Source organism: Eschscholzia californica, unplaced genomic scaffold (assembly GCF_041429995.1).
Source record: "Eschscholzia californica isolate CP2 unplaced genomic scaffold, dmEscCali1.0.p SCAF_6, whole genome shotgun sequence".
In the NCBI taxonomy this organism is placed as follows: domain Eukaryota; kingdom Viridiplantae; phylum Streptophyta; class Magnoliopsida; order Ranunculales; family Papaveraceae; genus Eschscholzia; species Eschscholzia californica.
Genome location: NW_028238483.1, coordinates 23,184,365 through 23,196,171, shown reverse-complemented (window position 1 = coordinate 23,196,171; position 11,807 = coordinate 23,184,365). Strand labels below are relative to the sequence as shown.

Genomic DNA, 11,807 nt, shown 5'->3' with positions numbered 1-11,807 from the left:
TCAATAAAGTCAAGTCAGAAGAAGTTAAAAAATTCATAATGCTTATGAAGGTTCGGCCAATATCTGGGTAAGGAAAGAAAATCACTTCTAACTAAGTGGAAGACAAATAATTTTTTATTTTTTTTTGAGAAATCGACTACGATCTACGTTAGTCGTTACAAGGCATTGACACATCATGAAGATATAATAAGCACGATAACCGTCTAAGTTAAACCAATAGTGAAAGAGGCCTAAAGTTTAACAACATGAAGAGACCTAAAGTCCGACAAATTTATTACATTTTTTATACCTTTAATAACCATGGATTCCACCTCCTCCGAGAATCGAACTTTAGATCTCCAGGATTTTAGAGTTTATGTCCACCACCCTTTGGTGCACTGGTTGGACACCCCCTCTTAAGCCCATGAGGTGGTGGGATCGAGTCTCGATGGAAGCAGTTTGCCATCAAGATTTACCCCATGTAATTTAGGCGATAAACGTAGTAAATAATGTAATAAATTTGTCCTTCTCATTTCTTTCATGTGTCGGGCTTTTGACCTCTTTCGTAATGGTTTAAATTAGGCAGTTATCGTGCTTATCACATCTTCATAATGTATCAATGCCTTGTAACAACTAACGTAGATCGTAGACGATTTTTCAAAAAGTATACACTATCAACCATTTCGGCAACCATTTTTGGTGTTTATGCAATTATGTCGACCACTATCAACCTCGTGCACAATTAACTTCGATTACAACAGGTAATTTTCGACTAGACCGCATTGGTTTTGCCCTTGGGACCATTTCTGGTGCCCTAGCTTATGCCCTGAGCCATTGTTTAGTTAGGAAAATGCAGAATGGTCACGTGCGTCACGTGAGAAATGAAGAAACGGATCCAAATTGGTTTGGTTCGTAGTTAGGTATATTCATTCACAGTCTCACAGATATGGAGGAGTATAAAACACCACAACGGTATCGTTGTCTACTGTTTTTGAGCGTTTTTGTTTGTTCAGACGGACATTACAAAGTCCAGACGAATCCACTTTTCACCTATTCTCTACTTTCTCTCTCTCTCTCTACTTTCTCTCTCTCTCAAGCCAAGATGAGCACTTCATTTGCTCTTTCTCCGGCGACTCCATTTCTCAAAACCAGAAACCTTCATACCGGAAAAAGCCCTAACCGTTCTTACAAGTTCAATCCTATTCGTTTATCTCACAAATCACAAGATTTCCATGGCCTTTCTGGTTCACCTAACCCTAGATCTTTACCTCTACTGCGTTCATCTTCTTCCAACTTTTCTTCTATTCCTTCTCTCGTTTCAGATCGAGGAACCAAGGATTTCAAGATCAACGCAACTCCTGTTCCTGAAAGTGCTGGAGAGACTGAGAAATCTAGTAGTTTGATGCAAACTTTACAACTTGGATCTCTTTTTGGTCTTTGGTACCTTTTCAATATCTACTTCAACATTTATAACAAACAGGTTCATTTCTTTAACTTTAATTCGTTTGATTTCTGTCCGTTCATTTTGTTCCAGTATCTGATTCTTTGAGATCTGAGATTTCAATTTTTCTCCTTTAAGTTTTAACGATTAATTCTCTCAGGAAACGATAATTCATTTAGCAAATCTACCAGAAAAAGGGCATTAAATGCTTTATATTTTATATTTACATATTGATTATTGTCTGATCTGATAATTACATATAAAAGCTCATGAATGTCAAACAATGTGGTATAGGTTTCCTTTTAAGAAAAAGATTTGAGTTTTATCGTTTACGAGAATTTAACACTGTTACCTTTTGTTTACAGACTCTAAAGGTTTTCCCATACCCAGTAACAATCACAACATTTCAGTTTGTGATTGGTACTGTGGTTGTTCTTCTCATGTGGACATTGAATCTACACAAGAAGCCTAAGATTACTACTGCTCAGGTACTTCGATCTTGTTTATACTTAGTTTTGTTTGATGGTTGTGTTCGTTTTCTCATGTTAATGTGCTTATGAAATTGGGTAACAGCTTGCAGCAATCTTACCCTTGGCCATAGTTCACACAATGGGAAACCTTTTCACTAACATGAGTCTTGGGAAAGTCGCTGTTTCATTTACCCACACAATCAAAGCGATGGAACCCTTTTTCTCGGTTCTTCTCTCATCTATGTTTCTTGGGGAGGTATATTTTTTCTCTCATGTTATTTCTTTTAGTTGCTTAATGATATATAATAAAAGCAATTATTGCTTTTTCTTTCATACAAGTTATCCTTAGAGTGGTTGTAATTTTGTTATATGAATTTCTTTCTGTTCCTACCTTTTCTTTCCTTTTTTATCCTCAACAAGAAATAAAGTATAGTTACTACTATCTGGTTCAGGACTCCGGAGCAATCACTTCCATTTGAGTCTTATTTACTTATGATGGTCCTAGACTATTATGTTGTCGAGTTTCTTATCTTATTGGATTCTCTGGGATGTACAGATGCCTACAATTTGGGTAGTTTCATCCCTTGTACCCATCGTTGGTGGTGTGGGGTTGGCATCAATGACTGAAGCTTCTTTTAATTGGTAAGGAGAATTGCAAAGGTTTTAACTCGTAACTTCCCTAATTATGTATACAAAACTTGATCATGCAAGTAATTAATATGCTAATCATGGATTCTAATTATGTCATTTCGGTTAAAAAAAAATCCAAAAACAGGGCAGGGTTTTGGAGTGCAATGGCATCGAACGTCACATTCCAGTCGCGTAATGTACTGAGCAAAAAGCTCATGCTAAAGAAAGAGGTAATCTTTATTGACATCAGAATGCAATTTTTTGCTACTTCCCCAACCAATTCACGGAAACACCTAGTTATCTCAGCGTGATCATATTTCACCACTCCACAGATTCTAGCAGTTTAGCTATCAGTATGTAGTCTTGATAAGAACCTCAATGTTAGTGGTAATTTTTGGTAGCCTTTTAACCATTACTTTTTTCTCAAGCAGGCATCTATGGACAATATAAGCTTGTTCTCAATAATCACGATCATGTCTTTGTTCCTGTTGGCCCCTGTTGATAAGAACCTCAATGTTAGTGGTAATTTTTGGTAGCCTTTTAACCATTACTTTTTTCTCAAGCAGGCATCTATGGACAATATAAGCTTGTTCTCAATAATCACGATCATGTCTTTGTTCCTGTTGGCCCCTGTTGCTCTTTTCATGGAAGGTGTCAAGTTTACTCCTTCGGTCCTGCAGGCTGCTGTGAGTATATGTAGTCATAATCTGAAATGGCTTTACGATGATTCAACTTTCATTTGGTTCATTATTTTAAGATGTTGGACATGAATAGTTTCTGTTTATTGTATTTCTGGTACACTAGGGCTTGGATGTTAAACAAGTTGCTGTGAGGGCTCTCTTAGCTGGGCTCTGCTTCCATGCATATCAACAGGTGAGTAATTATACTCGTTTTGTGTTGCTAAAACTATTCAATTGCCTGAAATGGATTCTTGTGCTGAACTCTAATACCCTCAATAAGAACACTTGAACGGCAACTGGGACGATTGGTTTCGTTATTCGGACATAAATCTTTTCATTGGAAACTAATGTTTTTATTGCTTTGAACGTGGCAGGTTTCGTATATGATATTGCAGAGGGTATCTCCTGTTACACACTCAGTAGGGAACTGTGTGAAGAGGGTGGTGGTCATTGTGACCTCAGTTCTTTTCTTTAGAACACCTGTCTCTCCAATCAATTCTATCGGTAAATCCCTCATGCCTTTTTATTAATATGTGGTTCTGATAGCTATTTCTCACCAGGAAAAGCTAAATAGACTCCTGAAGAACACCCAAAGTTTAAAAAATTTGTTAGGTGGCCCTCAATGAGTCCTTGATCTTTGAACAACCCAAATTGAATAATAGATCAATAACCCACATAGAGACATGGACTTTTCGGCACTTTTGTCGGCACCATCCTTCTCATAATCTTGTGGTTTCGATTGCAGGTACTGGAATTGCTCTTGCTGGTGTTTTCTTGTATTCAAGGGTGAAATCGATAAAGCCAAAAGCCAAGGCAGAATGAGGAGCTCTTTTGTGAAACAAAAAGGTTTCTGATCTTTTAAATTTTGTCGAATTCATTAGGTATCTTAAATCAGTGTTAGCCTTGAGAAGACGAACGGAAGTACTCTCTTTTTTATGTTAAGGATGAATGGATGATTTTGTTCATTGGTTTTATGGCAGTACAGATTTCCTGTCTAAGTATCCTTGTTATAATAGTATTCAGTGAAGAATGGAGATCTCAAATCACAATCCTTTTTTTTATATTCGAAAAAAATACTACAATCCTGTGTTCTTTTCGAAAAAGAACTACAATCCTTTTCTTAATGGGAAATCAGCAGATTCAGGGAAAGGGACAAAGAAAACACTCTGAAGAAACCACACTCGGAGCCAATATTTGGATTGTGAGACTCGAGACCCTCAGGTCTCTGGAGCCAATATTTGTTTTGTGAGAATCAAGGACCTCCAGGCCTCTGGAGGGCGATATGGATGTTTTTCTTCTCAAACTTGGACCTAAAACTGACTCAATATATGAATGAATCAAGTTTATCAAATTTCAAAATATATACTTGTGGGATTGATTTTAGTTAGCTCCAAAAGAATGCTGAGTGATACATGGAGATTCGTTTCGAGTACTATTACTGAAACAAACACGATTAAATAAGATGGTATACAGAATGATTAAATAGATACGAAGTCATAAAATAATCAGTTCAATCTTTGCATTATTTGCAAAATCTGTTGCAGTTTGAAGTTTATTTCAAGTCAGAACTTCAGAAATGAACTTTTTTTAGCACAATATAACTGGTACAAATTAGATGATCCTTCTAAGTTCTAATTCCCCTCCCGTTACTTGATGAAAGATAGATAAAGGAAAAGTTCGAAACTAGTCATCAAGCAAAAAAAAATAATAGTAACACCAACAAACAATATAAAAATTGGAAAGGCTCGTTTCCTATAGCCATCCTCAGGCATCTGCCGGAATCATGCCTTCTTCCTCTTCCTCAGAGTAAGCGGGCGGAGGACCACGTGACTCATGTGGTGGTGATGAAGTTCTCGTTCGTTTAGCATTTTCTTCTATTCCCCTATACCTGTCAAGGCTTCTACTTCGACTCCGATCTCTGTTCAAGCTTCTGCTTCTACTCCTGCTCCGTGCTTTGTAGCTTCCTAACCCACCATTTCTCGCCTTGTTTGGGCTCCGACTTCGCCCCCTCTCTCCAGTATGACGATCATTGTTATTGGCACCATAAACCTTCTGGTTGAAACTTGGGCGTGCATCATTGTTATACCTACTCAAATTGGGACAAAATAATGCTTCAAAAAAGATTATGATCGAAGAAGTTTATGATGAAGAATAATGATTAACATACCTGTCACGTGGCTCGCGATCATATCCACGACCTATGTGATCCCTATCGAACCTATCTGAAGATGGAGGAGCACGGCCACCCCTACCACCACCGTAACTTGAATTATTGGACTCAAAAAGACCATTACTCCTGCCACCACCGTAACCTGAGTTATTGGGCTGAAAACGTCCACCACCCCTTCCACCACCAAAACTTGAGTTGTTGGACTCAAAGCGTCCACCACCACCAGGTGCAGAGCCCCAGCGTCGAAACTTGTTCATTCCACCACCTCGTGACGCTAGCTCACGAATCTGTGGTGGGACTTGCTGACCTGCCCCTTCTAGGACCTTGATGAGGTCAGCTGCATGTTTTGCGTCTTGGTCTGAAAAGAAGGTGTAAGCCACTCCAGTTGCACCTGCTCTTCCAGTTCTTCCTATCCTGTGGACGTAATCTTCAACTCCAGTAGGAAAGTCATAGTTTACAACAATCCTGCAGCAGATGAACCGTATTAGAAATCTCAGTTTCATTATTATAGCATCAAGACTTCGTTATTAGAAAATAAATCTTTGTCAGTGAGACAACCAGAAGTGACACATAAACGCTATCAAAGAGGAATTGTAACCAACTTTATAGCAATAATTCCTGATCTGATTACACAACTTTGAGGAGGTACCAATCATTAAGATGAACCCAACAAAATAAAATAGAACAAGCAAAAAACATTCAAAAATTTGAAATATTGAACTAAATATTCAGAAACTAGATCTTCATCATTCAACCAAAAAAAAATACTAGATCTTCATAAAATACAAGTAAAAAGAACTTCAATCTGTAAATATCTTTTCAAGTGGGTCCATAGAATCAGTAGCAGAAAAGAGGGAGTATCGAACCTGATATCCTTGACATCTAAACCTCGAGCAGCAACATCAGTAGCTACAAGTATAGGAGATTTTCCAGAGCGAAATTGGTTTAACACATAATCTCTCTCGCCCTGAGATTTGTCTCCATGGATGGCAGCCGCTCCAAAATGACGCGTAATTGAACGAGTAAGCTGGTCACACATCTTCTTGGTAGAACAAAAGATTATCACTTTCGAACCTGGTTCTTGAGATCTCAATATCTGTTCCAGTCGTCTTTGTTTTTCCATTGGTGGCACCATTTCAACATACTGTAGCAAGAAAGAAAGTTAGTTTTCCACATCAAACAAATGACAAAAAAAAAAACACGTGACATGCAAGCAGAATTATCTCAAGCATTTAAAAATCAAATTTAAATAAAACCAAAGACATTTAAATCTGGCTTAGATCATAGGAAATTTGGAGATTTAACTCCACATTGGTTATATGGTATCTTTGGAAGGCGGAGAACTCCTCAAAAACAGTCAGCTGAGTGAGGAACATGTCAAATTTTTTTTGCTTCTCTTCATTTCCTATGAGGTAGCGTAAGCATGGGACTTCCCTACTGTCTTTTATAGGTTAATAAGTTGTAAAACTCGTCACTGTGGGGGGGTTGGGGTTTCTTGGTATTTTCGAGTAGATAGTAAATCATTTGTACTTTCAGTATTCCATTGTCACTCTAATATTCTTCCTTTCTTAAAAAAAAAACAGATGAGTACGAATTGTCTCATTCATCATTACCTGGGTAATTGACTTATTCGCGACGAGCTCGTCAATGCTGCCAATGTTAACCTGAACAGGCTTGACCAGTAAATCTGCAGCAATTTTACGTACTTCTTTTGGCCAAGTTGCTGTGTACATCAGTGTTTGGCGCCGGGGAGGTATCTGCTCCACAATTTTTCGTATCTGAGGTTCGAAACCCATATCCAACATCCTATCTGCTTCATCAAGCACCAAATAAGAAACTTGGCGAAGGCTGATTTTCCTCATCTCCAAAATATCATTCAGTCTTCCAGGTGTGGCGACCACTATGTCTACCCCGCGCTCTATCTCTCTTAGCTGAGGTCCTTTTGGGGCTCCCCCATATAAACACTTCAAAAACCAGAGTAAAAGATAAGTAACCAAACAAATGGAAGAAAGAAACAAAAAAGAAAAAGCCATGAAAATAATTGACTTTGAGGTCATAGATACGAACCGTGCAGGAAATTCTTGACGATCTCCCGAACTTAACCGCTTCAGCTTGTATCTGTGTCGCTAATTCCCTTGTAGGGGACAACACCAAAATAGTTGGACCCATTTGAGAATTATTTTGGCAGCGCTTGAGATGAATAAATCCAGGAACCAAGTAGCCCAAGGTTTTCCCTGAGCCCGTTTTTGCAACGGCCACAATATCACGACCTTGAAGAGCAATTGGCCATGATTGGGCCTGAATTGGGGTTGGAGCAGAAAACCCAGCTTGTTGTACCTAGAAAAGCAAATCCAGTGACCCCCATGAGGAGATGTACCGGCTTAAGTTTCAGAAGGTTGTTCTTTTTTGGATCTAATCCGAGGAATAAGTAACGCAAGAAATAACGTTATCATCCCCCATATGTAGACAGACCACCAAGCTTGCTGATGCAAGCAGGATCAGGAGAAAGTGGCCTTCTGTTCAAAGCAAGAGGCAGACTGAAGCATCACCACTGACAGCCCTGAACAAGAACTGGGTGATACGGAAAGCCCTTCTCAAAGCTTAGTCCACCGTGTAAGGGCACTCCAATTCAAGTCTCCAATACAAGGGTGGCACAGATACGACATTAGCCCCTCGCTGGAGCAAATATCGCACCTGCGACAGAAAAGGACAGACGCAAGATAGACATGAGTCTGAAATTCAGCATTGGAACTCCAGAAATACAAAACTTTCAGAAAACAACATTAGATTGAAGCACTTGGCGACTTACATCAGATTCTAGACACCGTAGAGTAGTATAAACCATGAAGCCGAGAAGGATGAGAAATGGGATTTTACCTCTCTAAGAATCTCCGCGGGAAATCCAGTAGTTTCAAACGACATAAATGGTGAAGGTACAGCATCTCCCTGAGGAAGTCCAAACACAAGTTCAGCATACATCACAAACCAACTAACAGTAACACCAAGTACAAAAATAGAATACAAAACTAAAATCAAGATTGAATTCTTCCATGCCAACTTAAATACTAAACCGAAGTCATCCACTGGTGAATTACAACTCCACTTTTTAAATATGAAATCATAAAATTAGCGTCCAAAGATGAAATATTTTGCAGTTTGAAGCAAGTCAAAAGTTGGCATCAAGGGAAGACAAAAAGATCTCAGAATCAGATTATGTAGCAAAAAAGATGCATGATCTACCAAAATCAAATTAAGGCAATAAGATCAACAAAAATGATGCATGTTCCATCAGAAAAGGACCAAGGAGTTCAGGGTGATCAAACAGAAAAGGAATGGATCCTCACCCAGCGCAGCAGTTCTCCAAATATTAAGAGTGTTAGACAAATAGACTTTGAAATGTACATTTCACCAACCAGGACAGAGTAATTTCATATACAACCAGACAACTACCTATGTAAGTAGAAGCATCATGTTAATATTCTTACAGAAACAGTAATTTCATGCTGACGACTGTATGATTCAACAGACAAACTGCTTCCCACATCAGTTCCACGTCCTCTGGCAGCTGGTCCACCGTTCCCACTACTAAATGACCCATTTGTGACACTATCTGAATGACTATTGTCACCTCTTGTACCCTGATACAAATGGTTGGTGAGAAACTGGTATCCACAATCAATGAACAGAATGAATAACAAAAGTATGAACAAGAGAAGTTTGCTTTGAAATTCAAAGATCAGAAAGAAGGATAGTTTTTCTGCACTTCATGCAGTAGAGCTATAGAGTATTCGATTGAAACTTCTGCTACTATTGCTAGCTAGGCAAACAACTCGCTCACTCAAATTTTATAATCTGTTTTTATATAATTCATTGAGAACTGTGCTGAACAGTAAACAATTGATATACAAAGTCAAGAAACAAAGTAACAATAATCTCGAAATGAAAACACATGGATACCTGAGGCTTCAAACCACCATTGTTGTCTCCATCATACCCTCCATTTTCTTCTCTAATACTACTTCGATATTGTCGCTGTGAGGGTTGATTGATTTGAACTGAAGAACTTATAAGCGATGAAGCTGGTTTTAGAGGAGCATGTAAGGAGCCATTGGCTGATGACGCGACAGGCTTCTCGTATTGAGTTATGTTAGTTTCTGGATTCCAATAGTAAAGAAACCCACTTTTCCCATCAATTAGGCCTTTCCATGGCTTGGGTAGTGTTGGATCTTCAGGTGCATAGCGCGGGCCACTAGCAGCAGAAACTGTAGCTGCCATAGTTTAACAAGCACCCAAATATTCAAGCACAGAGTATAGAAATAAAGAAGCAAGTGATACGCTCAAATAAGCTCCCCAAACTAGCAACCTACAGCAAGATGAGCAAAAGGATGTCAGTTAGCAACTTCAACACTGAATAGGAAAAACCAATAAACTTCCACAAGCAAATTATAACACCCATAAGTAAGAAATACCTCAAATACCTAAGAAAAAACGCCCAGAAGTCAAGTTACATATATAACAAAAAATTACCTTAAACTTCTCCCTGGAAACTACAACCCACCCTGTTTCTAGGGTTTCAAACTCCAAAACCCCCCGTAAACCTAAATTAAACACACAACTAATCCCACACCTTTAGTCGCCGACCGACTTCTAAATAACCCCTAAAAACTGGAATTAAACGCGGTAGGAAACCCTAGTTCCATGAAATGACGCATTTTCCATTTACAGGTTCTTCAATTTTTCAGATCTAAAATGACTTTATACATCTAACGAAGAATATAATCATAAAATCCAAACATCTATTGAAGTAAAGATCGTAGAAGGGTTACCTTAGATCCAAAGACGAATTAGGGCAAAAGATTGAAGAAATAATCTTCTGTGGAGTATTTTTTTCTTATCGTCTATCCGTCGCGAGCAACTTCGCGCCTCCTAAAAAGCAGGAAGAGTCAAAAGAGGAAATAATGAAGGGGTTGTGTTGATATTTATAGTTGGATTTTTTAGGAGCTGGGAAACTATAGTTAGGTCTGATTTAACCATGGTTAACTTATTGTGACATTTTAGACTAACCATGGTTAACGTGCAGGGCCAACCGGCCAAGTATCTATCTTCTCGTCTGACCTTTTTTGGTTGTTTTTTTTTTTTTTGTTGAACTAACCTTTTTTGGTTGAAACTTGAAAGATAGATCCCCTTTGACCTCGAGGGAGTATTGAGTAGTAAAATGAGGAAGGGGCGGGTTGAGTGTGAAATTTCTTTTTTGGCCAATGAAAATCCTACATCCACAATAAGCTATTGTCTAATTCAAGTCAAAAAAATATGGTCAATGCTTAAGGACACAAGAAATTGTTGTTGTTTACGAGAATTTGAATGTAGTGTAGTTTCTCAATTATTATGGCGACGAAAATATCTTGTAGTTTTTAGATTTTATAGAGACAAAAGTGTCGAGGAGTTCGTTTATTTTGTGTTGAAAGGATTTCTATCTTCTTCCTTTCAAAAAGAAATCTCTATCTTCTTCGCTTGCCCTTTGCCTAGGGAGGGAACTATGCTTTGGGGTTTGGGCAAGGGAAATGGCAGTGTTACTTTTTCTTTTTTTTTTTGAACTATAGTGTTACTTACCAAGTACCCTTTTCAACAAATAAAAGAAAAGGGTACCCATGTATTTTGATATTTTTCATATTTGGCCCTTGTTTTAGTGATTACCTGATTTTTTTTTTTGTTGAAAGTAGTGATTACCTAATTGGTCCCTTGAATTAGCCTAACATAATAACTTTCTTAGTTACTGGTTTTTATATTTTGTATGTTGATAACATCAGACACTTCGCAGTACGGTAACATACTCCAAGATACAGAATAACATAATGAAATTGTATAAGTAGCCAAAATTGAGCATAAAAATCTTGTAAAAGCTTTGAGAATGGTGAATGTTGAATGAATGAAAAAAACTTACTTGTGTAACAACCTACTGCCCGTTGAATGAGAGTCTTGCTAAATTATTTTTGGGAAGTTATTTTCCGTAAGAATGACTTTCTTCCTGTATATATATATCAGCACTGTATAAGAAAAATAACAATTTACTTTTGTGGTATCTCATTAGTGATATACAGAACGAATAATCTAAACATATAGAAATCTCGTAAAAACTTCGTGGTAAACGTAAGAGGTGTGAATATTCAAAGCGTTTAAGACCACATTCGCGATTAAAAATAAAAAAAAATGATTTCTTGGTTCAATTATCATCTAGAACATTGTCTTATTTGTTACTGGTACAAATACAATAGATTGAAACATATAAAAAATTGAAAAAGCATTAAGATCTTGTTGTGTGTCGGTGGTTTGATGTCACGTGTAGTTCTGCTCCCAGTCTCTATCTCTCATGAAATACAATAGATTGAAACATATAAAAAATAATAATTTATCAAGACTCTCATTCCTCCCCTCAACAA

At 37.8% G+C, this 11,807-nt stretch overlaps 2 protein-coding genes across 2 annotated transcripts; one reads left to right on the top strand and one right to left on the bottom strand.

The window, feature by feature from the left end:
• Nucleotides 1-829: 829 nt before the first annotated feature.
• On the top strand, nucleotides 830-4,243 carry LOC147532612 (phosphoenolpyruvate/phosphate translocator 1, chloroplastic-like). The gene is made up of 9 exons (XM_086647815.1): nucleotides 830-1,459; nucleotides 1,786-1,908; nucleotides 1,994-2,146; nucleotides 2,447-2,532; nucleotides 2,666-2,750; nucleotides 3,087-3,206; nucleotides 3,325-3,393; nucleotides 3,575-3,704; nucleotides 3,946-4,243. Exons 1-9 carry the CDS (start codon nucleotides 926-928, stop codon nucleotides 4,020-4,022), a joined length of 1,377 nt encoding a protein of 458 aa, XP_086503941.1. The 5' UTR covers nucleotides 830-925; the 3' UTR covers nucleotides 4,023-4,243.
• A 454-nt stretch (nucleotides 4,244-4,697) lies between these two features.
• On the bottom strand, nucleotides 4,698-10,470 carry LOC147532611 (ATP-dependent RNA helicase-like protein DB10). The gene is made up of 9 exons (XM_086647814.1): nucleotides 10,197-10,470; nucleotides 9,328-9,733; nucleotides 8,856-9,008; nucleotides 8,248-8,316; nucleotides 7,438-7,707; nucleotides 6,984-7,334; nucleotides 6,237-6,514; nucleotides 5,368-5,835; nucleotides 4,698-5,286 (listed from the first exon to the last, which is right to left on the bottom strand). Exons 2-9 carry the CDS (start codon nucleotides 9,643-9,645, stop codon nucleotides 4,965-4,967), a joined length of 2,229 nt encoding a protein of 742 aa, XP_086503940.1. The 5' UTR covers nucleotides 9,646-9,733; nucleotides 10,197-10,470; the 3' UTR covers nucleotides 4,698-4,964.
• Nucleotides 10,471-11,807: the final 1,337 nt, after the last annotated feature.